General features: G+C 56.5%; 2 protein-coding genes across 4 annotated transcripts; one reads left to right on the top strand and one right to left on the bottom strand.

Moving 5' to 3' along the window:
- Positions 1-395: 395 nt before the first annotated feature.
- Positions 396-7,664, bottom strand: TST (thiosulfate sulfurtransferase). Its single transcript, XM_037160241.2, has 3 exons — positions 7,567-7,664; positions 6,319-6,934; positions 396-863 (listed from the first exon to the last, which is right to left on the bottom strand). Exons 2-3 carry the CDS (start codon positions 6,911-6,913, stop codon positions 565-567), a joined length of 894 nt encoding a protein of 297 aa, XP_037016136.2. The 5' UTR covers positions 6,914-6,934; positions 7,567-7,664; the 3' UTR covers positions 396-564.
- Positions 7,665-7,910: 246 nt separating this feature from the next.
- On the top strand, positions 7,911-15,696 carry MPST (mercaptopyruvate sulfurtransferase). 3 transcript variants are annotated; one of them, XR_005084548.2, is made up of 4 exons: positions 7,911-8,032; positions 11,364-11,988; positions 12,604-12,728; positions 14,350-14,438. XR_005084548.2 is itself a non-coding variant. In XM_037160239.2 (3 exons), the coding sequence occupies exons 1-3, from the start codon at positions 7,997-7,999 to the stop codon at positions 15,401-15,403; spliced, it is 960 nt and encodes a 319-aa protein (XP_037016134.2). In that variant the 5' UTR covers positions 7,911-7,996; the 3' UTR covers positions 15,404-15,696. The 3 variants fall into 3 exon arrangements, 2 of the variants coding, with proteins under 2 accessions (XP_037016134.2, XP_037016135.2); XM_037160239.2 differs by lacking the exons at positions 12,604-12,728; positions 14,350-14,438 and adding an exon at positions 15,105-15,696; XM_037160240.2 differs by lacking the exon at positions 12,604-12,728 and having other exon boundaries at positions 14,350-14,502.
- The last annotated feature ends 11,516 nt before the right edge of the window (positions 15,697-27,212 follow it).

The following is a 27,212-nucleotide window of genomic DNA, read 5'->3' as shown; positions in this document are numbered from 1 at the left end:
CCTTTGGCTTGTTTCCGAACATCACCTCTCCTGAGGCCCCAGGACACGTTGTGTGACATCTCTTTGACCAGTCACTTGACAGGCTACCTGCCCCCCACCCCCCACACACGCACCCAGAGGGCTGGGACCACAGCAAGTGTGGGTGCCCGGCCAGCTGCGGCTCCACTTCTCTCTGCCTCCTAGTCCCTTTCAGCTAGGCCTCAGTGCGCTCAGCCTGACATGGGACCATAGGCGGCTCCTTGGCCAAAACTAAATAGTAAAGGGGCTTCCCCAGCTGGCAGTTGCTCTGGAGGCCTCCTCCCTTGGTGGGCTCTATGGGAGATGCAAGTATGAGGAGACAGGGCAAAGGACGGGGCAGGGACGGACGCCAGGGAGAGGCAGGCAGACACAGTGACTCAGAGAAAGCCACATTTATTCCAGTGTTGGTGGGGGAAGGAGAGCGTCACCCAGCAATTCTAAACCTTGTTAGTCTCCCTGAAGAGGCAGGAACGAGCCGCAGGTCACGCCAGTCACTGGCCTGGCTGGGTTATGGGCAGGTGGACGGGTGGAGGGGAAGCGCAGTGCTCAGGCCTTCTCGCCCTTACACTGGGACACAATGGTGTCGGGCGGTGCCCGGTAGAACCACTCGAACCAGGAGCCGTCGTAGATGGCCACATCGGGCTTGCCACAGAGGTAGGCGGCCAGGGCAATGTGGCAGGCAGTGACGCCCTTCCGGCACGTGGCAATGAGGGGCTTTGCGAGGTCAACCTTCTTGGCCTCGAACATAGCTCGGAGCGTTTCTGGGCTCTTCTCGAAGCCGTCCTCGGTCAGGAAGTCCATGAACGGCATGTTGACTGAGCCTCGGATGTGGCCTGAATCCAGTCCTGGGCAGGGGCGGAGGACAAAAGGCAGAACAGGGTTAGGAAGGCACAGAGCGGGGGGTGGGACAGCGAGTGGGGCTGCAACCAGCCAAGGCTATCAGGATGGGGAGAAGCCCAAATGAAAATAACATCTCTGCTCTTCTCAGAGTTCGATTGGCTCCCGGTCCTACTACAGTCAGTGCTCAGGACTTCAGGGCTCTCTCCCCCCAGACCTGCCTTGACATGGTAATGTCCAAAATCATACCCACCTGAGAGGACGGGGGTACCCGTCTCAGCCCTACCATTTACTAACCTTTACCTCGGGCAAATCACATCACTTCTCTGGGCCTCAGTTTTCTCATCTGTAAAGTGGGCTCGGTGGTGCAGGCCCCTATGAGAATAGGGTTGCTGAGAAGAGCAAATGACACGATTAATGTGAATGCTACGTGCTGTGTCGACTGCCGAGGACACAGAGCTGGAAGGGAGAGCCCCAGCTGCTCTCTGGAAGGACGGTCTAGCAAGGAAGATGGATGTTAAACAGACATTCGTGGGCTTCACTACGATTAACATGACTCCATGTTACGGGGTACCCACCCTGAGGCTGACAAAACAAAACAGCTTTCCTATGGCCACACGGAGAGGTAAAGACAGAGCTGGGATTACATGCAGTCACCGGGGTTTCCTGGTGAGCACACAGCCGTGGAAGGAGCATATGGCCTGGGGTTAGAAGTTCAAATCCCAGCTCTGCCACTTACCAGCAGGGCTATCTTAAGCAAGCCACATTGCCTCCCTGAGCCTCGGCCTCCCCCCGCCCCCCCCAGAGTGAGTGGGAGTGAGGGTAGTCACGTGCGTCGGGGCTGCCGGGAGGCGGGAGGCACTGACTGTAGAGGCTCGCCCACCCCCCTCAGATGCTGTCGCTTCGCTACCCACCACAGGGGGGCAGGTGAGACTGGGGGCTGTGTGGTCTGTCTTCAGGCTTCTCCTAGCAACACTGAGAGGCTTAGATGGAAGCAGAATAGGGGTCTAGACTGACGTTGGGGCCTATTCCAGAACCATCTCTGCACCCAGTGAGTCTGCCAAATCTGGCTTTAGAAAAGCCAGCAAGTTGGGCAAAGTGGACTGGGGTCACAGCCAGGGCTGGTGCCCCCACCCCCCGCAGGGCCAAGGCCTTGGTCTAGCCCCCAGCACGGCCAGGTCGCTCCCTGCTTCTTCAAGCACCCCATACCTCGGCAGACTGGGCACCGGGAGTGGGGCCTGAGACACGCTGCAGCGTCTCTTCCAGCTCCTACGGCAGCAGCAGGACAGGACCTGACCGGAGCCACCAGGGCGCACTCGGGGCGCCTCTGGGTTTGAGGCTCCCTCCGGTACACTGGGGAGATAAGGCACCCCCCCCCCCCACACACACACACATGGGTCGAAGGGGTAAGTTGGCTGCTGCCAGCAAAAGCGCCTAATGGCCCTGGGCACATAGGCGGTGCATCCCATTCCTTTCACCCAGGGTCAGAGAGGGTTCTGGAATGTGCTGGCATGACCCCAGTGTTCTTTGAAGAGATGTCCAACTTATAACATTATAGCAACTTCTTCCTGTGTGATTGCACCTTTTTGCCTGGAAACTTTAATCTGGATTCCACATGTGCTGACCCCACCAATGAGGAGCCATTTGTCCATTTGTTGGCTTTGAGGCTGTTCCTTGCCTAGAAACCCAAAGGTAAAATGTTCGGCGTCCATGCGCTGGGCTGGACTTGGTGCATTTCAAAGCACAAGCGTTTGCTGAGTGATGAATGCTGTTTTTCCTTCCCCCATCCCCGATGAAATGGCTTCATTGTTTTCCTCTGATTGCATGAAAGGCACCTCTTCGGAGGAAAGCAGTCAGGGGGTTTCTGCAGACCCCCAGCCTCCCACCCCCTGCCAGCCCTGGTCCAGTCCTCTTTGCTGTCCGGGCTCAGGGCCTGGCTGAGGCATTTAGACAAGCAGGAACCCCCTGCCGGGGTGGGGTAAGGTAGGGCAGGGCACAGGGGGGATGAACCTGGCCTGGAGCGCGCTGCAGAATAGCCAGCTGGAGCCTGGAAGCTCCTCTGCTCCCCTCTGAGTCCAGCAGCAGCTACAGGCTCCCCACGCCCCCTCCTGAGCAAGCACACCAGTACGCTCATAACCACCTCTGGGATCGGGTTATCTCAAAATAACAAGGGGTTATCTCAAGAACCAGCCCCAAAGGGGAGCCCGGACTCAGAGAGGGGAGGAAATTTACCCCAGGACACACAGTACAGGTTTGTGGAGTGGGGTCTGTCTGGCCCCAGAGCCTGTTGTTCACCACCCCGAGCTTTCCCGGACAAGGGGGCTGAGGTGGGGGAGCAGATGAGACAACCCCTCGTTCTCCTCATCTGCTCGGAGGTCTGGGACTTTGTGCTCCAGCTTTGGCCAAGAAGATGCCAGTCCAGTCTGTGAGGCTACTGACAGGTGCGGCTTTTCAGAGCCAGGAAAACCTGTTTGGCTCTTTCTTCCCAAAGACACTAGAGAAAACCACACCCGTGGCCCCAGTAGTTAGCCCCTTACCCTGGCCACTGGGAGGCATCTTGGCACCCTCCCACCCCCTCCTGCCCCAGCCTCCAGGCCTTCTAGGGAGAGGCAGAGGCAGAGGGGCCCCATGACGCCGGAGCGACATCCCAGAGCCGGCCCCTCCTCCCAGCCGTTTCCTCACACAGAGTAGTCTTGAGAAACAGCCGGCTTTGATGACGCCTGCAGGCTGGGGTCAGGTCCCGGCCACTCTGCCTCATTTCGTAAGTCCTGCCCCCCACTCCCCACCTGCAAAGTGGGATCAACTCTAAACCCCACCTGCCTCCCCATGCAGGGCCGGGGAGGGTGCCAAATATTTAAATATTTAAATATTCAGGTGTCCAGAATATTTAAAGGGTTCTGCAAATCGAACCTTCATTGGGGACAATATCATCCCTCTTCAGCCTCGCCCCTCCCCAACAGGGCCACTGGGGCAGAGAGCAGAGGTTTATACAGATGCTGAGCTGGACCAATCCCCACCTGTTTTCTCCCTTCCCCCAGCTCCTATAAGGATTCGGGGGCAAAGGGACTTGCTCAGGGCCGCATGTAAATGCTGCACCAAAATATGAACTCAGGTGCCTGGCTCTCACCTCGCTTCCCTTTCAAACAGGACCCATGGCACGTGTTGGGGGGCAGGGGGCACCACGCCGTGGCCAGAAGGGGCATCACATGGCCTAAGTTGCACAGAAAGTGGCTGTCGGGTTTCTAAGGCCCTGCTTCCAGCTCCTCCTGGGCGACACACCTTCCAGGGAAGCCCAGGGCCACCCACATCCCCCTCGGTGTCACATCTGGACTGCCCAGCCCGCAGGCTGCCTCCCTGATCTCACCCCAGGTTGGTGACCAGGAATTCAGCAGAGCCTCCTGTGCCTTTGTGTCCCCCAAATGTCTTGGAAGGCCAGCAAAAGCCTCTTAGAAAATGAGAAAGTGCCAGGTCCTCCCTGCCTTTCTAGGTGCCCTGGCCTCTGCCCAGTTCCTTGCCCTTCTCAGAACACCCTCCAGCCACTGCTACAGTTAAATGAATATGCCCCACCCCCCCGGTGGCGGATAGGGCTGACATTACTCTTCTGGTTTTACAACAACAGAACCCAGAGAAGCTGAGCAATTAGACTGAGGTCCCATCACAAGGGAGGAGCCGACCTCAACTAGGACCTACGCTCCCAGGGCTCCGGAGGGGAACTGGAGGGGGCGGGGGTGCTTAAAAATGCCAGGCCTCCAGGAGCCATTGCCTGTCTCCCCTCGCTGTGCCTCAGGCTCCCCATCTCTAAAATGGGAGTGAGGAGCCCTGGCTGGTGTGGTTCAGTGAACTGAGGACCATCCTGTGAATCAAAAGGTCACCAGTTCGATTCCCAGTCAGGGCACATGCCTGGGTTGCAAGCCAGGTCCCTAGTTGAGACATGTGATGTTTCTCTCCTTCTCCCTCCCTTCCCCTCTCTCTAAAAATAAAATCTTCAAGAAATGAAAATATAAAATAAAATAAAACAAAACAGGAGTGAGGAGACTGGGTCTGGGATCTCTAAAGTCCCCCTGCACTTATTCTTGGGTGCTTCAGGACAAGCTGGAGAGCAACTAGGGGAACAGTTCCACATTCCTCCACCAGTGGAACTTCAGCCTGAGAAGAGAACGAGTCTTGAACCAAGACCAGCAGGGGCTGCAGGAGCTCCGGGCCAGGAGGCTCTGGAAGGTGCCAAACAAACTTGCATCTTCAACTTTGGACCTTCCGAGAGCCAGCCAGGCCAGGGCGGGGGTTGGGGGGGTGGGGCGTGGAAACAGCCTGGGAAAAAAGCACAGTGGGCTCAGCAGAGCCCTGCATTCTCCTGCCTTGCCCACTAAGTAGCCTTGTGGCCCCGAACTGCCCCCCTTCCTCTGTTTGCCTCAGTGTCCCTTCTGTCCAGTGAGGTGACCTCTCAGGGCCTCCAGCTCACAGTGCTGGGAACAGCTTTCAGAGTCTTCTTCCTCAAAGGCACAAACAGGAAGACACTTTTCAACAATGGAGGCACAATGTTGCACAGAAGTGAGACTCTGCAGAGGCGCCCTGACAGAGGAGAGGCCCACCTGGGCCATGAGCAGCTCCAGGTGCTGGGTGCCCTGCCAGGCAAGAGCAATGACAAGACTGCCAACAAGACTGCCAAGGTCTGTGAGGAGGTTCTAGGTCTCTGCACTTCCTCTCCGGAGACGATCCCCACGCCCAGAGGTGGGCAACCCTCGGTGGGAGAGGGATGCACCACACACCATCCCCCTGAGGGTGCCTGGGTGGGGGTGGCCGAAACGGCAGTGTGTGCTGGCTCAGATCACGGGTCTGACACTGGGTAGCATGGGTTCACATCTTGACTCTGCCGCTGATGAGCAAAGTTCACATCCGGGCACCTCAGTTTCCTCCCCTCTACCATGGGGATACCAAGCCTCACTGGATGAGATAACACAATGTCGAGTGCTCGGCATGAGAGGGCAGGCGCCGTTGCAGCCCCATAGACGGGCTGCAGCTGTTTGGAAATGTCAGGGAGCTGGGGAGACTTCAGGTGGGGGATACTGGGGAAGGACATTGCTGAGGTCCATAAGGGTTTCTAGGGAAGAGAGGCCCAGAAGCTAGGTGTCCCTGAGATGCTTCTGTAATGAGTGACTCCTGTGTTGCCTCAGAGACACACCTCTGGGCATGTGGGGAGCTAGTACCTGGGTGTGGATGTGGGTCACCAGTCACCTCTGGTAATACCACCAGTCTCCAGTCAGCTTGTGCCTACGGGGCCACATATGAAGGTCCTCCTGCACCAGAGCTGAAAAGCCTTTAGGTTTGGCTCCACTGTCTCATTTTGCAGATGGAAAAACTGAGGCCTATGTAGGGGTACTGAGGGCAACACCTGCAGACAGCTTTACTCCCCACCTTCCATTGGGCATTCCCTCTAAGGAGCATCCCACCCACTAGGACACCTACCTACGACATCTGGCTCCGGCTCGGTGCCCAAGTACCGCCCTTGGGGCCGTGAATCCACCAGCTGGAACCTCCTAGACTCAAGGTTCTCCAGCACCTGCTCATAGGTCTTGAGCAGAGAGCGGTCAAATGTGGCTTTGAAGACTGCCGGCTCTGGCCGAGAGGGCTCAGACGTCACGGGGTGGCCCTCCTTCATCCAGTTCCTGAAGCCACCATTGAGCACCGACACCATGCGGTGGCCGAACAGGCGGAACATCCACCAAACCCGAGGTGCATAGTAACTTCCCAGATCGTCACCATCATACACCACCACGTGGGTGTTATTGCTGATGCCCAGGTGGCCCACGTAGTCTGCAAAGACCTCCTGGCTGGGCAGCATCACCTCGTAGGGTGAGGACTTATCCTTGCACTCCTCTATATCAAAGAAGGAGGCACCAGGCACGTGGCGCTCTAGGTACTCCTTGTGCGCATCCCGGGTGCCTGGTGGATACCAGGATCCATCGAGTACCCGCAGGCCAGGCCCCAGCTTCCCAGACCGGACTGACTCTGCCAGCCACTTGGTGGAGACCAGCGCCCGGTAGAGCACCTGTTGAACCATGGTTTCAGCTCTGCGCTTCACCTGGCGTGGGCGAGAACCAGGAAGGAGATTCTTATGAGGATTGCGTGCTCAATGTGGTGGGACCTGGGAGGAGCTTTTTTCCCCGACCAACCCTCCAAGACGGCGCGTTTACAGCAACCCAGCGGTCTGCGGTGTGTAGGGCAGATTAACTAAGGAAAGCTTCTCCACCCTTCCCTGGGTCCCCTTCACGGAAGAGGGTGTCAAAAGAGCTTCTGAGGTCTACAGGGGCGAACTATCCCTAGAAGCTACAATCCTTGCCCTCGGGATGCCAGGGCAGAAAAGATGCCCAGGATGGGGGCAGACTGCATGGGCTTAGAGCCCTCTTTCCTGGGAGGGTAGGAGAGTGAGAGCGTGGGAGAGGGATCGCTGCGGTCCCACACCACCCCCCCACCCCTGTCCTCTGGTCTCGCAAACCTTCCTGTGGTTTCTAGGCAGCTGGGGCTTGCCAACCCCCAGTATTCCCGCGTCTGGCCCCAGTTCGGTGCCCTCTGCCCTAACTGGGTCAGGGGTTCCTGGGGTATCACACCCGCCCTCCCCACGGGCTCCCTCCCCTGGGTCGCAGGTGGCCAGACCGGTGGCACAATCCGGAGCGGCCAGGGCGCTGATCGCCGCCCCGACCCCGCCGCACTTACTCGCCCTCGCTGCAGCCCCGGATCACGCCCCTGCCGGCTGGAGAAGTCAGTGGTTCAAACTCCAAAGCCTGAACTACCCAGCCGGCCTAAACCATCGCACCGCTGCCCACGGGGGGAACGCACGCCACTCACCTCGGCCCTGCGCTGCCCGCCATCCCGCCGCGATCGCTCCAGACCGCCACACCGCGTGCGGCATCTCTCAAATCCCCGAAGACCCGGGGGGGAGGTCGGGTAGCACCGGGGCGGCACAGAGTGAAACTCGGCGGCGCAGGCGCCCCCCAGACCCGGCCAATGGAAGGCGCGAGCAACTGCGGCTCCCAGTGGCTGCGGCTGAGGGCTGTGCCCGAGTCTCCACCCGCTGGCCGCGGGTTGTTGGCGAGAGGAGGGGATCGCTGCGGACGCGAGGAGGGGGACCCTTGCGGCGGGTCCTATGGCGGAGCCTGGAGTCCGAGAGCCCGAAACTGGGGTAACTGCTCAGGCGTCCCGTTTGATTGCCTTAGGGGGAGGCCGATCGTTGGAGTGCGTGGCGCAGAGCCCCCTGCGGGGCCGCAGCAGACAAAGGGGCTACAGTCTTGGACGGAAGGCCCGCCCTTGGGTTTGCCCCAAGCCTGGCCGTCTGCGGCAGCTTGGAAAGTCCTGCAGGGTGGGGTCTGAATGGCGAGTGGGGAGCCCTCAGTGGGGGAGGGGGACACTTGGTGCCACCAGAAACGACAGGAGGGAGGGAGGGGGAACTAATATAGCCTGATAGGGTCCAACTGACCCTGAGGTGCCAGGAGGAGAAACTGGCAGAGAACTTGCTGGAGTGAAATGAAACTACTAACATGTGTCAGGGCCTGCGTGGTGAGGCACTCTTTTCTTAGGGCTGTTGCTTAGTTCCCACAACCACCTGCTGCTTATTTAAAGACAGACCAGAGAGAGAAGTGAGGCTGTTTGCCCCCGGGGCACCCCGTGTTTTTGAGGTCAGGTCTGAAGCCCACTGGGCACCAGCTGCCTTTGTTTACCTTGCCAATCTTGAGGCCTCATACCTTTAAAAATAATTGCCTTGGTTGTTTTTTTTTTCACTGAATTGTAAGTTTATATACTCTAATTTTTCACAATGGCTGTGTTTAACAACTACTTCCTGAAAATCTCACCACTGGCAGGACCACACTGCCCTGCTCAGCCTTTGCACGTGCTGTTACATATGCCTGGGATGCTCTCTCATCCCCTTTACATTTTTGGTTTATTCTGAAGTCATTCTGTTCTCACAGGAAGCTGCCAAAAGCCATGCTTTGATAAGCATTTATCCAGTGAAGGCTCTGAGCTTTGTGCTTTGCAGTGGGGGCAGAGGGGGTTCCCCAAAGGTCAGGGCCAATACGAACCCTGCCCTTCAGATGGCGGCCTGGGGCTCACCCTTCCCCAAGCGGGGCTGTTTACCCTCCTGAGATGGGCCCGGGGCTGTTCTGTGTGTCCTGAAGTCCTTTCCTCCCAGAGTACCACCCAACCACACTGGTCCAGGCCTGCCAAGCACACAGGGACATGACCCCCACCCGCCCCTCAGGGACACACTGCTGGCTCTCCCAGACCCTCTACCTCCCAGCCTCTTAGATTCTAGGTTTGCAGCTGTCCTTTCAGAGGCCTCCAATGAGAGTAGCTTTGAAGAAATAATGGGATTCATATGAAGCTGTCCTGAATGATTATTGACACCAGTCAAATACAGGGCACCATCATGGCCCTCTGCATTCGTCATTCCGTCTTCGCTAAAAGGCCGCATTATAAGACATGGAAATGGCCCTGGCCGGTGTGGCTCAGTTAGTCCGAGCGGAATTCCGGTGTCCCATAACTGAAAGGCCATGAGTTTGACTTGTGGTCGGGGCACCTACCTAGGCTGCGGTTCTGTCCCAGGTCTGGTGCGGTCCAGGCGTGTATAGGAGGCAATCAGTCGACGTCTCTCTCTCGCTTCTATGTTTCTCTCCCGTTCTCTCTAAAACGGCAAAGAAAAAAGTCCTCGAGTAAGTGTTAGGAAAAACAAAAAAGGAAATGGAAATGGGCCAGGGAGCCCAACCTCACATAAATTGTTGAGCTGCAGAGTGAAATCTGTACTGATTCTTCTCACTCTAAATGTATCCTTAAGGGGAAAAAAATCAAAGAGCCCCAAGAATGGTGGGGGTCAGGGGCTGCTATGGTTCACAACTGAGGTCTCAAGAGGAGGCCCGCAACACCCCTCAACATCACCAAGCTGTGGTGGAACCCATGGGTTCTGGGATAACCCTTTAGCCAAAGCCCCCTTGGCAACCTCCTCATTTCAAGGGTCAAGCTCCCTGGGTCCTTGAAAAGGTCAAATCAGTTTGGGTTTCCCCCTCCACCAGGAAGCCTTCCCACCCCAGGCTGAGCCAGTGGCCCCCCTGAACTCCTACCGAACCTTAGCCTTTCCTTAATGTATTGTTTCTCAAGCAGGCCTGTGGCAAGTGTCTCAGTGTCCAGCACCTGTCCTGGCCCGGTGGGCAAAGCGGTTCCTAGAAGTTGGCCTGCAGGGAGACTGTGCAAGGGGCTAGGCCCTGGTCATCAGTGGCCTAGGGCCGGGGAAGAAGTCCAGCCTCGAGAGGGGAAGCCTGGCTTCAAATCCTGAAGCTGCCTGTGCCTGCTCGGCCCTTAGCTTGTAGCCTGGCCCAAAAGGCCCTCCTCCACACTCTTGTTCTCTACCTACCCACCCTCTTCCCCTCCGTGGTGGGACTCCGTATCCTGATGCAGATACAAAGATTGCGCCCTGCCCAGGGGTTGCCCGGCTGAGGGGCTTGGCCTAAGGCTCTGCCTCTACTTTGAAGAAGCAGCGCCTTTCTGCCTTTCTCTAATTTGTCGGCTGCTGGCACAGGGGCTCTGTGTGCTGGGGGCTTCTCGGCTTTGGAAGGCTGTGGGCTGACCTGGCGGCGGGCAGGTGGGCTGCTGCACTCTGGGCTGCTGACCCCTGCGCAGGGAAGTGGAGGGGGGAGGGAGTGAGGTGCTGAGTCGCTGTTGCTGCTGCAGTGAAAGATGCAGAGAGAAAGCTCAGGCTCAAGGGGTAAGGTCTGACCTTGCTGGACTGTGGGAGCCTGTTCGGGGCCTGCCGCTGAGGCCTGGATCCTGCCTGGTGTGCAGTCTGGTGTCTCCACTTCTCAGCTATTGACCTGGGTCAAGTTAGTGCACTTCCTTGAGCCTCGGTGGCCCCTCTGTGGAACAGTGAGAATAACGCCAAACCTCTTGAGGACACTCACTCCAGCCTCCTCTGCCGTGTTCCAGGGTGTGGGGAGGAGTAAATGATGCACACAGCCAGGACCCAGCGAATCCCAGCTACTCTTTCTATTAGGCCGCTTATGAACGTGTTTGTTGAATGGGTTCCACTAGGGACCCTGCCTGGTTGGCAGGTGTGCTGCGCCCATCGAGTGGGGGCTAAGGCTTTTGCCCCTGCTTGCTTTAAAGTGCCAGCAGGGCTTTCCCCTGCTTGGGTCCTCTCCCTTTCTGCCCCTTCCCTCTCCCCTACTAACCAACCCCCTCCCCCACCGCCACAAGCAGAAGTGAGGGGCCCTCCTGGCCCCTCAAGGGGTCATGGTCATTTGGTTACTGTGCTGGGTATAAATCCTGGCAGCGGAGGGGAGAGAGAACTGAGTGACCCAAGTCTGCATCTCGGTTTACTACTGCTGATTTTCTGCGTTCTCTGGTCTCTGCCCTGCCCCCCACCACTGGCCTTGCCCCACCCCCAGCCTCCTGGATGAGGGGCGGCGTTCCCGCCCCCCAGCAGGCCTCTTCCTAGATTCCCTCCTGACATTCTCCCTGTCTCCCAGGCCTGCTGCCCCAGTGTTGCTAACGCCACTACGCCCCCACAGCAGCTCTTCCAAGCTCTGGTGTCCGCGCAGTGGGTGGCGGAGGCGTTGCGGGCTCAGCGAGCCGGGCAGCCCCTCCAGCTGCTGGACGCCTCCTGGTATCTGCCCAAGCTGGGCCGTGATGCGCAACGCGAGTTTGAGGAGCGGCATATCCCTGGCGCCTCCTTTTTTGACATAGACCAATGCAGTGACCGCACATCGCCCTACGACCACATGCTGCCCAGCGCGGCACACTTCGCGGAGTACGTGGGCAACCTGGGTGTGGGCGCCACCACCCACGTTGTGGTTTATGACGCCAGCGACCAGGGCCTCTACACTGCGCCACGCGTCTGGTGGATGTTCCGCGCCTTCGGCCATCGCGCAGTGTCCCTGCTTGATGGTGGCTTCCGAAACTGGCTGCGCCAGGGCCTCCCGCTGAGCTCTGGCAAGAGCTGCGCGGTGCCCACCCAGTTCCGAGCCACTCTGGACCCCACGTTTGTCAAGACGTACGAGGACATCAAGGAGAATATCGAGTCCCGGCGCTTCCAGGTGGTGGACTCCCGCGTCGCCGGCCGGTTCCGGGGCACGGAGCCTGAGCCCCGAGAAGGTAACAGACTGGCCAGAGGGCCTGGGAGGGGCCCTGGGGCCCCGGTCAGGCACACCCTGGGCACTGTCCTTGCTGTTAAAGAACACGACATGGGGTAGGGACCCGAGGTTTGGTTTCTAGTCACTCTCTGAGCCCCGCTTTTTTCCTCAAGTGGGGCAATAATACTTGCCCCCCCACACATACTTGGGGCAATGACTACCCAAATTTGTTGGGAGCCCAGGGTGCCCTGTGTATGTGTGAGAACCCACAAAGCTTCAGCGCAATCCTATGGGTGTAGGGGTCACTGCAGGACAGGAGGGGTGGTGGGCACGCCCAGTGTGGGAGAGGCTCCAAAGAGACGGGGCCTATGCCACCCCGGGGTGATGGAGTCCAGGAAGAGGGGGAGGCCGAGGAGGACAGGGAAACCCCTCAGAGGGGCCAAGGCTGGGGGGCGGACACTAAATAGAGGTGGCTGCCCCAGGCTGGGGCAGAAACTGAATAGAGGGGGCTGCTGCCTGGGGCTCAATTCTCCAGGCAAGAAGCCTGCAGAGAAGCTCCATGTGAGTCAGAGAGGGGTCTCTACAAAGCGGGCGACTCAGCGGCCACTTGGTGTGAGCTTTTTAATGATCCCTCAAGGTGTCCACTGTCACCACAGAGAAGAGGAGAAAATGGAACCTTAGCGCTGCAACGTTGCCGTAGGTGTCAGGAAGCGGCCAGGCCAGGAGCTGAGGTCCTGGAGCCCGTACACGCAGTGCCAGCAGGTAGCCCGTGATTCCCCAGCCACTCCTCCTCCTGTGCCTGCTTCCCGGAGGGGGTCGGGAACTTGCCACTTCCTCCAGGAAGCACTCCCTGCATGGCACCCCTGGGCCCCCGAATCAAGGCTGCAGCTTCTCCGTGCTGGCAGAGCTGCTTGGGCTCACCCCGTCCTGGCTCTGTTTTGGGTGGCCAGAGGGCAAGGTTGTCCTTGTTCCCAGTGCACCCTGAAGCTCATCCAGCGGCTGGAAGAGTTGGTGCCTCAGAGGGTTTGGTAGATTCTGAAGGTCCCTGCCACATAGAACCCTGCCGAGCAACATTGATGTTCAGTCAAACCACGTGCAAACTGCTGGTACCCAACCATTTTTAAACCTACATGGGTGGCAATGTCATGCATTTCAGCTTCACAGAGGATGCCACCTGACCCCTTTGGGTCCTTCAGGTTAGCCCCCGGGGAGTGAAGCAACATAGGACAGTGAACCAGAACCAGACCTGGGTTCAGAGCCCTGCCCCGGCCTGCACTGGCTGCGTGACATCTGGCCGGCAGGTCACCTAATCTCCGAACTGTGGCTTCTGCATGTGTCAGGTGGCAACAGAGCATGGAACTTAAAGGATGTGGTCGGCATCAGATGCCACATGGCAGCAAGCACGTAAAGCACTCTGCTCCATGTGGGCACACACGGTGCACACACAAGAAATGGGCGGTGACATAGTGAGCGCGTGCCTCTCTGGTTGACATGCCTGCCTCAGTCGTGCCTGCCGCTCTGGGAAATGGGCGACAATGACATGGCCCCCAGCAGGTCTGTTGTCACGCTGGACTGAGCTGACGTGTGTCCAGGCTCGGCCTGCACCAGTGCAGAAATGCTCTTCGCATCAGTCCCACTCCCCTGCCCGGGGCCTGGCCAAGTGGGCCTGCGGTGGGCCGCACGGTTCCAGCAGGGAGGGGAGGCCTGCTTTGCTTGGTGGGGCTGAAGGTGTGGGGACAGTCCCCCTCTGGCAGGAGCCAACCTGGGCTGAGAGCTTGCTCTGCTTCTTTGCTCCGGGCTAGTCTGTTGCTAACATGTCCCACTGACCCCACTCTCTGCATCTGTGAAGGGGAATTGCGTGACACATTCCAACCTCACCGTGGACTCGAGTGCTGGCTATACATGAAGTCCTGAAAAGAGATAGTGACGTGGGTCAGCAGCTCCCTGTCAGAGCGTCATCCCCCTGCAGGGGGGAAACTGAGGCACAAGCCACCCTAGAGGCCAAGTGGCCGTTGGGGGCTATTTTGTCGCAATATCAGCCCTTGGTGTGAACATGGGAATGTTAGCAAACACAGGCCTAAGAGGAGGAGGCGGTGAGGACAGAATGACCAGTGGTGAAAGCAAAACGCGCGCTCGGGAGCCCGGGAGCTTCTGGAGGCGTGGGCGAAGGGGCCGCCCTCCAAGCGAATGGTCTCCAGCCTCGCCCAGGCTCTTCCCACTACAGTCCAAATAACCTTTGGAAAACGGAAGTCTTGCTTCCTCTCTCGGTCATGTCAGAGCTCTAAGGCTTAACCCAGGCCTGCGAAGGTGGTCCCAACTGTCTAGACTTTTGCTCCAATGACCTTCAGCCCCTCTAAGCACCATGCTATTCCCTGTCCCTTAGAAGCCCCTCTGCCCGGGATGCTCTCAGCCCCCACGGCCCAGGCCCCTCGACATGGCTGAATCCTAGTCACCCTCGGGGCCTTCTCAGAGACCACCCCTCCCCGGCAGTGTTGCCTGACAGTCAGCGCACAGGCTCCGGGACCTGTCGGCCCACCCTGCCTTGGGCAGGTGAGTCCATGTGCCTCCTCATCTGTGCAAAGGGGAGGGTGGGAATTTCGTTCCCATAGAGTTTGGGGAGGATTCAAGGAGAAACTGCAGCTGAGGGGCTGATACCGGCGTCCAGCCCAGAGCGAGCACTCGATAATGTCAGCCGTTATCACCTGTGACGTGCCCCACGCAGCGGGGCCTTTGGGAGCCTCCTCGTCCTTGTAATTACCCGGTTGATGGCCTGTCTGCCCTGCCAGATCAAAACTCCTAGACTGCCCTTGACGCCCATCCCTGCAGGCAGAGGTCTCATTTATCTTCATTGCCGTCAGGAAACCTGGGCAGCCTGTGGCTCTGGGGGGCCCAGTCTGGGGTTTAGGTTGCAACCAGCAATTTGCTAGTGGCACGACCTTGGGCGGTACTGAACCTCGGCACCTCCGTCTGTGAAGTGGGAATGCCCGCACACCAAGCCCGGGCCTCCAGCTGTGCGGACCGCGTGAGGGGGCGCACACAGAGGGCTCTGCGCCACGGTTGTGGGGGAGGTTCTCAGTGCTGCGGGGTCCACTCAGACCACCCCTGTATTTGTTCCCTCCTCCTGCTCTCCTGCTGCAGACATTGAACCTGGCCACATCCCCGGCACGGTGAACATCCCCTTCGTGGACTTCCTGACCAGCGAGGGCCTGGAGAAGAGCCCTGAGGAGATCCGCCGCCTGTTCCAGGACAAGACAGTGGACCTGGCCCAGCCTCTGGTGGCCACCTGTGGCTCCGGTGTCACAGCCTGCCACGTGGCTTTGGGGGCCTACCTCTGCGGGAAACCTGACGTGGCCATCTATGATGGCTCCTGGGAGGAGTGGTACATGCGGGCCCAGCCCGAGGAAGTCATCTCCGAGGGCCGGGGGAAGACCCACTGAGGCTGGGCAGGATGTGGCCTGGGAAGCTCTGGGGACACCCAGCCACCAGCTCTGCCCCGCCTGGTCGTTCGGATGCTATTGTCACCGGAGGAGCATTTCTTCCTCCAACCCAGGTGGCACACGGAGTGACATCCCAGAGGCCAGGAGTTCTTTCTGATGTGTGGGCTCCCAGTGGTGGCGGAAGAGAAGGTGGCAGTGGGCCCGGGAAGGGGAGCCACCCACATGTTGCTAGGCCCCACCTCCATTGTGTTTTACATTTGACAATAAAACAGCCAAGTGCTAAGTGCCACCAACGCTGGGACTGCCTCGGTTTCCTAAGCGCGGGGGGCTCCTTGGGGCCTGAGGGTCTCAGGAACCTGTCCCTACCTCTGAGTGGCAATGGGGCCCCAGAGCCCTTTCATCCCTGTAACCGGAATGCCCCCAACAAACCGTCCCCCAGCCCGTGATGTTGGGGAGGGGGTCTCCCTTCCGGAGTAGTCAAGGTGAATCTTGCCGTGCTGTGTCTGGAGTCCCACCCAGAGTCCCCAGTGGGTCAGCAGGACACCTCATTTCCAGGCAGAGGTGGGTCCAAAACCTAACGGGAGCCTGTACCACACCGTGGAGGCCCGCCCCGGCCCAGCAGGGTACACTGGAGGATGGCCGAGTTTAGTTAAATTGGAGGAGAATCTAATTTTTAATTTGTTTGGGGGGATGTAATTTTAGACTCTGGGAGACCACACTTGGAGGCTCACCTCCGGACCTGCTGGGTGTGGGCAGACCCTGGGGGGTCCATCCTTTCTGTGCAAGGAGAAGCCTTTCCTCATAGCAGGACTCCGTTCCCCTCCCTCCCCCCATCTGTGCAGAGGCGGACAGATATTTGAGAAGGCTCCAAATGCTCCCCGTCAGAACGCAGGCCAGCCCTGCGCATGTGCGAGCACCCCAGGCACCTGTCACTCATAGACAGCCAGTGTCAGCCAGTTTCAGGGGGACCCCAGCATGAGAAAAACAGGGGCAGTGACTTTCCTGAGGTGACCCAGTGGGGTTACAACAGAGCCAGGACCAGACCCAGATTTCCTGACATCACATTTCTTCTGATGATGCTGGTCACCTTCCAAGTCCACGGGGCTGGGGGGAGCCCCCAGGACAGAAGCCTGGTTTTCCAAATAAGAGCTCCAGAGTAAACCCCAGCCTTGCTGAGCCTCAGCTGCCTCATCTGCAAAGTGGGGATAGTATGTGTTCTATTGCCAGAAGGGATTTCAGGCAAGGGCTGTCCCTGGAGCCCAGCGGAGCCCCGTCTTCCCAGTCAGGGTGCCTCGGCCTCCGCACTGGGGGACGTTTGGGCCAGGTCACGCGGGTGCCTATGCCCTGCAGGGCAGCATCTCTGGACTCTACCCACTAGATGTCAGTGGACCCCTCGGTTGTGACAGTCAAAACCGTCTCCAGACGTGACTACATATCCACTCGTGGGTTGGGGGCCAGAAATCACCCCCAGTGGGAACCTCTGCTGTGGGAACAAACACTGCAGTCGACCTCAGCGGTCAGGAGTGGTGCAGACAGGGACCTCCTCGTGGAGAAGCCCTTCCCCTGGGGACGGAGGGCAGCAGCCGAGGAACCTTCCTTTGGTGCTGGCCTTCGACAAGCCCCATTGCCTCTCCTGGGAGTGTCCCCACTCCTCCAAGGAGCAAGGTTTGTCTGCCAGCACATGGGAGCTTCTGATCCAGCTTCTGTCTCTGCTACCCCATGCAAGGCTGCCTGACCTTGGACACATTTCTGATTGTGTTTTTAGGGCAGGGGAAAGAGAGGGAGAGGAACATCGATGTGCAAGAGAAACATCGATTGGTTGCCTCTTGCACGCCCCCAACTAGGGACCTGGCCCAAAACCCAGGCATGTGCCCTGACTGGGAATTGAACTGGCGAATTTTCAGTTAACAGGCCAGTGCTCAGTCCACTGAGCCACACCAGCCAGGGCCATATTTCTGAGCCTTGGTTTCTTCATCTCTAAAATGGGAGCAATAGTACCTTCCTTAAGCAACATGGGGATTGAATAAGAGAATCCATAGAAACTGGCCAGCTTGGTGCCAGGCACAGAGTCAACATCCACGGTTACTGTTATTTTTTAAAAGACTTATGCAGCATGTCGAGTGCTCCCTGTACTCCGGGCAGTGCAGGGAGGGAGCAAGGAAAGTGAGAAGGCAGCTCAGAGAGGCTGAGAGCTTTGCCTCAGGGCACTCACCTAATTTGAGAGAGGGACTCAACTGGAGTCAAAATTCTCAGCGCAGGAGCCTCTTCCATGAGCCTCGCCTGCCTGTGGGGGTTTTCTAGGAGGTCTGGGAACACAAGTGACAAGCTCATGTAAGATGGCCAAGTGCCTCCCCAGCTCCATGAGGAGACTCCTCGCACTGTGGGATACAAATAAGCAAGGGTGTTCGGTTAGTCTCCCTTTGCTCACCCAGTCCACCCCCAGCAAGCGCGGAGGCCAGTCTGAGTCAGGGCATCTTCCTCCTGGGAAGGCCGTCCTCGATGGGTCTGGACAGGTTCAGAGGAGCCCAGCCCAGAGGCGGGAGAAAGGAGGTGGAGCCGTGCCTTCTAGTGTTCTCAGAACTTCACTTGAACTTTACTGGCCAGCCCTGAGCATTACTCCCCGCCACCCTGCCTCCCACAAGCCTGAATTTCCAGAATAATTAACCATTCTCTGCTTCGCTGCAGGGGCCAGGCCGCCCATCCACTGTGTATATTGCAGGCAGGAGCTTGCAACACAGACTGTGGGGACGATGCCGTTTTTGTCCACTGGGCAAATACTTGCTGAGCACGCCTCTGGGCCAGGGACATCTGGAAGGTGCCCAGCCTCGTCTAACCATGAGTGCTGGAATAGGGCCATTGTCTGGGTCTTCCCATGAGGGCTCATGGCCTGAAGAAGCCCCCACCCCACACTGGGGTCAATTCTGTGCAAGACCCCAGAAGGTCTGTCTTCTAGGCCCTTCTGGCTGGGCCCTCAGCTGTCACCTCCAAAAAATGGGAAGAAACTCGGCCCCGCCACCCACCCACACACAGGGTGGGTGTGATGTCAAATAAGGTGAAGCTCAGACAATAAGCTCTCACTCCTACTGGAACAACCCAGCCATGTAAGCAGAACAGAGATTTATCGTCCTCCACTTACAGCGAGTGAGTCACCTGGGAGGAGATGAAGTCTTCAGGTTGACTGACACTTTATAATTTTAAGCACCAAACTCTTTAACACATTAAACTAGGAGGGGGCGGAACGTGGCATGCTGAGGGCGCCCAAACTCCTCGAGGCCTCGTTTCACTGCTTTATCGCACTGTGATACCCTGGGGACCCCTTCCACTTTCCCCCGGACTAACTGGCCCCAATGGATGTGCCTGACCAGGGCTCCAGCTCGAGAGTCCCCACCTGCATGGGGCCCCCCGTTCCAGGGGCTTAACTCACTGCTGAACTGGTGGGGGCTCTCAAATCTGGCCTGCAGCCGAGGGCAGGGCTCTGATCCCTGCGCCCACTGCCCGCTCTTCTGGCCGAGTTCCCTGACTCCACATGCATGGCCACCACGCAGGGGTCAGCCTTGCTCAGACCCGATAGCTCTCGGGCAGATCCCAGGTTAGGAGTGGGAGGGGGTCCTGGATGGAAGGGCTACAGGGCACTCAGCCACTGCAAGACAGAATTGGGGAGGGTCACAGGAGAGAGGTGGGGGTTCTCTCCGAGTGGGGGGTTCCTAAGCCCCCTGCAAAGGCACTGGCATACACACATGCTCACCCTTTGCTCACGGGTGAGGACCGAGGGAGCCAGAGGCTGACTGACATGCTACAGGCGTGCTCAGGTCCGTTTCTCTGGGACTCTTGTGTACAACACGCACCCCCTCTCTTCGAAGCGTGCAGTGGCAATCAGCAGGAGGAAAGGCACAGCAACTGGCTGAAAGCATGCAACACGCTGCAGAACTGTGTGGCTCAGGGTGAGATGGGGGGCCCCCCAGAAGGCCCAGGCGAGCTGGGTACCAGGGAGGTTTCTGCGAGCTGGTACCCCAGGAACACCAGTTCCTGTGCACTTTCTTCCCACCTCTCCTCCTGCCTCCCGTAGCCTTCCCCCGTTTCTGAACCATAAAAGGCTTAAAAAATCAGGTACCTAATGAAACTACACACACGCTTCCTCGTGATCCAGCAGTCCCACTTCCAGGAGTTTGCCTTGAAGGCGCACTTCCAACGGCACACAAGTCCTTCCACACTGAGTTGCTCGTTACAGCATCATCCGTGGTTGTGAAGTACTGGGGGCCGCCTGAAGGTAACCATGGAGAAGGACATCTAAAGAGGCTGCAGTCAGGTCATGGTGGAGACCTGTGCGGATGTGACAAGAACAAGGAAGGGCTCTGAGAAGTGGGTGGACTGACTTCTGGGACACATTGTTCAGTGAGAAAGAAGCAAAGGGCACGAGGGTATCCGTGGGACACTGCCTTCCATGGAAGAAGGGAGGGGAAGTAAGAAAACGTGCGTGTATCTGTCCATTCCTGCAGAAGAAACACAGGAAGATCGACCAGAAATGAACAGGACCAGCTGTCTATGGGGACAGGTAGGGATGGGCCAAGGTGACTGCGGTGACACTGGTCTATGTCTCTGAATATGACTTCTTGCATCCTCTGACTTTTAGAACTACTCCCTGTTCCGCATACTCTGGAAAATTAATTAACGAGGAAGGGGAGGAGGAAGTGCTAACATCTACGGAAACAAGTGAACCTAACTGGGCTTCAAATAGGTAACAGCACAGAACAGGGGAAAACTAACCCCATAACTCACCCAAGGGGTCCTTGAATGTGGTATTTGGACTGTTTTGACTATATATCCTCCATGAAAAGACAAAACACACTCACCCTAGGAATAAATATTGAACCCTTTTTATTGGCTTGTGTTTCGCAGTTAATGGATCACTGATTATGAAACGAGGACTGAGCAGACTTTGTGGATGAGGGACCCGACCTCCCCCCCGTCAGGGAGAGGAAAACCGAACTGGGGTGAAATCCATGCAGTGGGGTTGGAACTGGAGGTACCCGTGTGATCTCGGGGTTTCTAAGGCAGATGTAGACACAGATCTAGCGCACACGCATGTGCGTGCACGTCTCCCAGCTCTAGCTCTGCTCGCTAAGAGGAGCTAGAAGCAATGCCACCCTGGTGCTACAAGCCTCCCTGGCGCTCGGGCTCTGCTCTTCACGTCATTATCCAACCAAATGATCTGGAGCTGCCAGGACAAAGGAAGGGCCCCAGAGCCATGGGACCACGCTTGTCAAAAGGACACCAGAGCCTGGAGGCTGGGGTCAAGGGACAGAGGGGTGCAGGAAGGAGGAATCAGAAGTTATTATCCAACGGACACAGATTTCAGTTCCTCAGGACGGGAAGGGGTAACGGTGACGATGTTGCAACACTGCTGAGTGGGCTTAATGCCACTGAACCGGACACTCAAAACAGCCGTGATGCCAGAAAAACTTGTCCCTACCCTCATAGGTGTATGCACAGGGCTGTCAAATCACACTGACAAAGACAGTTCTCACTCCTGTGGCAACGTGCACACCTATGGGAGCTCGCAAACAGCCTGACTCGAGGAGGGAACAGGTACTCGCCATGTTAGTAGGGGAAGGGGCAAGAAAGGGCACTTACGAACACAAACCGGCACGGATGACAGCTTCATGACGATGTCTGTGCAGGTGTGGTATGGACTTCCCATCCCCAATGACAAGAACGGGTCTTCCCTGGGGGCTTCTGGAGCGGGAGCATCAGACAATGAAGCCCTTCTGAATTCTTCTGGGTCTGCGACTTTAGACTGAGAGAGGAGTTCGGGGCCCTTGACATCTGGGCCATGTGGTCTCAGTGCAGTGGTCTGGGCCATGTCAATGGTAAATTTTATGTTGGGTCTGTTTTACTACAACTTAAAAATAGAGGAAGTGTGTTATTTAAGAATCTATTAAAGAAAAAGGATATAAGAGCCAGCTTGGAGGGGTTCCCGTTGACCAAATCTTAGACAATCTGAGCGCCAAAATACATACTAACAAATTATAACCCATAGAAGACAATAAGAATCCAATACTCCATTGTGATATAAATGAATGAATGAGAAGGGAAATGTCTCCCTTACAATCGAATGCCCCCTAATAAAAGGAGAGGGATGTTGGAATTAGAAAAATCACAATTTGGTCATCGTTATCGTAATAATTGTTATAGTCAAAATCATTGATGAATACTAAAACTAATAAAGAGATAAATACGTTTGACAGAAAACAGGATGTTTTTGCAACTTCTCTCTAAATCTGAAATTACTTCAAAACAAAATGCTATTTTTAAACACAGGTTTCTCTGATTCTGTTTCAGCCAGGGCTCTGCTACAGCCACCTTCCAAAGCAAGCCACTCGGAGACCGTCTGAAGTAGCTCTTTCAGCCAAGGTGGTTCAGAACGAGTTCAGATGCCTTAGGAGACCACATGGCTCCTGCCTACACCAGAGACAGGAGAGATGCTATCGGGGAGCTGGATGCCGGGCGAGGCTTTCTCTAGAAGCAGCCCTAGGGTGCTGCTGCCCTTCACTTCCCCCGCCTTATGTGGGGAGGTGCCTTCCCTCTCTGTGGGCCGAGGGAGAGGAGTTTCAGGAGGCCAGTTGCACAGCTTGACCTGTGTGTCCTGGATTCTGGGGGTGGCTCACAGGCTGGGTGGGACCCAGGCCTGGGAAAGCGTGCAGGCGGATGCTGGCCCATGGGCTGCTCGGCAGTGGAATGAGATGTGGCTGTGCCGGGCGGACCATCAGCCAGGAGCATGGGTGGCTTCTGGGGGACCAGCTGAGGACCTGGGTGAAGAGAGATGGCTTGAAGCGGTACAGAAGGGGCTTTATGCATGCCAGCCGTGGGGTGAGGCCGGAGGGAGGTTGTCTGTGAATGGAGTGTCCCAGGCAGCTAACAAGAAGGAAACTGTAGTATGAGCCACTCTTAGCAATGGGGGCTCCAAAGAAACCTCAAAACAATCCTCCAGGAAAAACAAAACAAGCCAGTTTGAATCGTTTGCTCTGGCCAGAGCGCAGCCACCCCAGAGGACATGGCCCTAGGCAAGGAAAAGCCTTCCTTTCTTTTCCCACCCCTATCCCATGCCGGCCATGGCAGAGGGGAAGGGGTGGAGCACGGAAGAGCAGGAGGAGAATGTGGGGGCCGAGAAAGCCTACGGAACCACTCCCCCAGGGTTTCTCCTCTGTAAAACGGGGGTTACGCTCCAGCTCCCTGTTGGGTTAGGATTAAAAGAGAGAACCCACGCAAGTGCTCAGCACAGACCCTCCGGCAGCAGAGTCCTGCTTCTGTGTCATCCTGGGTTCGAGCTGTGGGATGAGAGCCACGGGAGGCGGAGGGGTGTTTGCATGGAAGAGTGGGCTCCTGGAGGAGGCTGGTTAGAGCTGACCACGATTATTTCCAATTTAGAAACAGGGCAGCCGACGTTCAGAGAGGTTAAGCGACATTCCCAAGCCACCCAGCTAGCAGGCCACAAAGCCCGGGCCGGCAGCCTTGTCTGGGAGCCCCTGTCACTCAATGCCCTCTGTCTGGACTCACTTTCAAGGTGAATTCGGAGCCATATAAAAAACACCTGCTCTGTGCGGCTCAGTGGGCTTGGTTCCCGGTCAGGTGGGTTGCAGGCCACGTCCCTGGCTGGGAGGATGTGAGAGGCAAATAATCCATGTTTCTCCCCCACTCTTTCTCCCTCTCTAAAAATAAAAAAAATAGTCTTAAAAAATAAAAAAGCACCTTAAGCTGGTCTTCCCAGAAGGGACAGCAGGGGGCAGTGTAACCAGCAGGCATTTGTTAGTTTGGCCCTCCTCCAGGGTAACCATCACCCTAGAAGGCATCTAAGGAATGTTTGGCTTTATCCCCTAAATGGGGAAGACAGCAAACAACTATGAAGAATGCCAGCCTGTGGTTACAAACAGGCCTGTCTGGGATCCGGAGTTTTGTCAAAGCCTCTCGCACCCACCTTCCCAGACAGAAGCCCCCTCTAGGCTGGGGACCACCTCTGACATCTTCATCTCTCTGTTTCAATGACTGCCACAAAGCTGTCACTCAACACACAGGGTCGGCACTGAAGGACCGCTGGGAGTGCGGGTCAGGAGTCCTTTTCCAGCGGTGGGCACACCCGCCCCCCTCAAGCTCTGCCACCCGAACGTGGCTTCCCCCAGACGAAACCCAGCCACGGGTGAGGACATAGTGGCACCTGTCAGCTGTGGTGAAGAGCCCTGGGTCCTGCCACCTGGTCATTAGCTGTGTCCCTCTGTTACAGAGCAGACCGGGGAGAGGGGTGGTGCAAATAAATGATACACTATTGCTAAACGGCCCCACCCTTGTACTCTGGGAATCCCCCACCCCGTACTAGGTTCACCTTGCCCACTATCAGGGGAAGATGTCTCTTGATCCCAGAGATTGGTGTAAAGGAAAGGGATTATTTATTTAAAGAGTTATTTATACAACCTTAAGAGTAATGACTTAATGTCTTCATTGAGATCCCAAAGTCCTTTAGAATACCCACGAACGCACAGTCCTTCCTTCCCCCTCTGCCCAGTCTGGGTACCGTATCTCAGAAAAAGAAATAGAAGTCCACGGTTCTCCTCTGCCCAAGCCTCGTGGTCCCCAAAACATGTCGCATGGCTGCCGTGCCTGAGTTTAAATCCCAGCGCCAACCTCCCTATGCTGCACCATTTCCAACTCCGCCCACAATTGGCCACAGCTGACGGCATTCCATAGCATGTCCGGGCAGGCATGGTCCTGTGGCGTGGAGCCAATCATCTCCAAGCTCTCACGCAGGCGCTGTAACCAGGGGGAGCTGCCTCCCAGTTACATCCTGGGTTGAAGTCACTCCCACCCCCCCTGGCTCAAAGCGTGGCCACAGCAGTTTTAACATATCTATGAAACCAGTTAAAGGTTATAGATCTAGAATGGTCTATAGACCATTCTAGAGATTAGCTACAAAGCTGTTGCTATTTAAAACAACCTTCAATGGCCCTGCTCCACACGTCCCATCCCCCAGTTCAGACTTGTGGGAGTCAGGACATCCTATATATATGTATTTTTTCCTAATATTTCCTGGATACCAAGTTCTGGACCCCATTACAAATCCCTATTTGGGCCCCCGCCCCCGAGGTGCACCCCGTTACACCTCATCGATGGGGTAGTTGCTTCGGGTGGAAACCTCTCAGGTGCTTGCAGAGGGAACACCAGGTCCAGGGACGGGCAGTGTCCTCTGAGGAAGGAGGGGGGAAGACTGGATCAGTGTTACTATCGGTATTTAGCTAGAAAGGGGGAACAAAGGGACTTAGACATTGAGTTCAATAAACTGGGGAGCACAGGCCTGCTTCCTGGCCAGGAAGCTACAGCGTCACACCCCAGGGGATCACAGCATTGCTTCGCCAAGGGGATTAATGCTCCTTGTGTCCCTCTCTGGTACCGGCTTGTTGGGGACGCAGTGGCAGGTGCTGGACCACAGAGGCCTGTTGTTCTAGTGGGGAGGTATAAATGCATCCAAAGATTGTGAAAGCTTAGGAAATTGATTGGTTCTTTTGAAAAGGCACCTGGTCCCTCCCAAGCCCAAGCTAATATAATCCCAGAGGAACCAAGACTCTCTCTCTTCCCACCCTTCCCTTACCCTTAGGACTGGTGCTTGCACCCTGCACCCACGAGTCCTCTCTCCAGAGCCATGTAGCCCAGGACAGCTCGGACCCCACACACAGACCCCACGAGGCAGCCCGAATTCCACACCGGCAGCACAGCAGCAGACAGCAGCTGGCAGCACACACTATGCTCGCTGGATACCAGACTGGACTGGACTGGAACACAGCGCAGAAGCTCTGGGCAGTGGCCTTCACCCTGGCCCTACTGAAGACAAGATTAGAGTTCTTCTGTGGGGAGACTGACGGAGGTGGGACACTGGGAAGTCTGGAGGGAAATCCACTTAACTTCACACCACTGACACACTGTACCACAGAGCCCCGTCCTCCCCTGCAGATCTCAGGAAATTCTTTTCCTCATAACACCGCAATAACCCCACTTCCACCCATGACAAAGGCTTCCTCCTCGACTTGGAAATCAAAGGTGCTGGCTCAGCCTCCACAGACACCTCCCAGGCCGCTCCTGTGGCAGGACGGCAGTGGGCCCTGGTGCGACCAAAGCTGCAGATCTGTAGGCCAGGTCAGTCCCTGCCTACAACGCTTAAGTTGACAAGAAAAAAAAAGTATTTCCTGCTCTAGTTTTGTTTTAGCGAACAACGGCCGAGGGCTCACTGAGCATCAGGAGTGCTGCCGGTCTTTCAAGACCAGTTTGTGCCCTGGCTGGAGTGGCTCAGTGGATTGAGTGCCACCTTGTGAACCGAAAGGTTGCTGGTTCGATTCCTTGTCAGGGCACATGCCTGGGTGTTGGGACAGGTCCCCAGTTGGGGGTGTTCGAGAGGCAACTGAATGATGTTTCTCCCGCACATCGATATTTCTCCCCCTCTCTTTCTCCCTTTCCCTGTCTCTAAAAATAAATTGAAATAAATAATAAACTCTTAATTAAAAAGATACTTGTATTAAAAAAAACAGTTCATACCCCACTTCATTCATTCATGCACGCATCCACTCATGCATTCATTCAATATGCTAAAACCAGGGACGATGCCAGGTGCTTTACAGACATATAATTTAATCTTGACAACTATTATGGGACTATTATAATTGCTCTAGGACTATTATAATTCCCAATTTCCAAAAGAGAAAACAGGTTCAGGGAGGAAATTGCTTTAGAACATGCTGGTGATTTCTTGGGAGCAATATTCTAGCAGCTGTGACCTACTCCCTGCCAAGAGGAAATGCTTTATGGAGAAAAAAAGGGGACCTTGGATGGTAACACAGAACCTTCCCCCAGCACAGGGTCAGGCTGCCCAGCGTGTGGGTCCTGTGGGCGTGACACCGGGATCGATGAGGGAGCCTCAGACCCCTGCCCCTTCATCTAAGACCAGGACTGAAAGGTGGAGAAGGAGAGGCAGTGAAGGAGGACAGCTTCCTCTCCAGCCCCTGTACCTCCCGGGTCCCAGATGACATGGGGAGCTGTCCCTCTTCCCCCATCCTGCAGCACCCACGATGGTAGTCCCACTTCCGATCCCAGTTATCTGGCTCAGAAGGGGACCCACACAACCAACCCCTCCACCCCCTCCCAAAGTACAGATGGGAAAACTGAGGCCTCGCCCCATACCTCATCCTACAAGAGTCAGGACGAAAGCCCAGTTCTCCAGACTTTGACCCAGTGCTCTATCCACTTTTCCTCCCGAGCAATCTTTCCCAAGGAGCGCTGACAGTCCGTGGTAGGGAAGCAGGAGAGGGGCTTTGGTGGTGGCAATGCACTTGGAAATCTCGTGGGTTGCTGCCAGCCTGCCACTGAGTCAGGGAGGTCACTTCACATGAGTCCTCCTCTGTGCACTGGGTATGGGGCTGCTGAGAGCGTCAGTGAATAGTACGGATATAAGAAGCACCTGGAAATCAGTGGGAGCTCAGTCAGCTTTAAGCCCAGCCGTGTTGCCTTCAAAGAACTGATGTGGGTAAAGAACCAGCTCCCTCCCTCCACCCCCTTCCCACAGGAAGGGCAGAATGAAAGAATATTAGAAAACAAATACAGGCAAATGCTATGGAATGCTGGGAAAGAAACGTTTCTTCTCATATTTATTAGCTGTTGGATGATCCAGCCTGGGCAATGGGAGATCAATAATACAGAGAACAAATGGGAGGATTTGGGGTCTATTTTCCCAGTGACCCTGAACTTGACCTTCCCCAAACACAGTCATTTAACCAAT

This window comes from Artibeus jamaicensis, unplaced genomic scaffold (assembly GCF_021234435.1).
Source record: "Artibeus jamaicensis isolate MK-2021 breed Jamaican fruit bat unplaced genomic scaffold, CSHL_Jam_final contig_233, whole genome shotgun sequence".
Taxonomy (NCBI): Eukaryota; Metazoa; Chordata; class Mammalia; order Chiroptera; family Phyllostomidae; genus Artibeus; species Artibeus jamaicensis.
The sequence above is the reverse complement of the archived record's forward strand: the minus strand, read 5'-3'. Positions and strand labels throughout refer to the sequence as shown.

Bases quoted from the DNA above. Each gene is read 5' to 3' on its own strand.
- TST (XM_037160241.2), bottom strand. From the start codon at position 6,913: ATGGTTCAACAGGTGCTCTACCGGGCGCTGGTCTCCACCAAGTGGCTG. The intron at 864-6,318 runs GTAGGTGTCCTA...GCCCCTGCCCAG, and splicing joins GCCGGAGCCAGATGTCGTAG to GACTGGATTCAGGCCACATC.
- MPST (XM_037160239.2), top strand. From the start codon at position 7,997: ATGGCGGAGCCTGGAGTCCGAGAGCCCGAAACTGGG. The intron at 8,033-11,363 runs GTAACTGCTCAG...CCTGTCTCCCAG, and splicing joins TCCGAGAGCCCGAAACTGGG to GCCTGCTGCCCCAGTGTTGC. The intron at 11,989-15,104 runs GTAACAGACTGG...CTCCTGCTGCAG, and splicing joins GGAGCCTGAGCCCCGAGAAG to ACATTGAACCTGGCCACATC.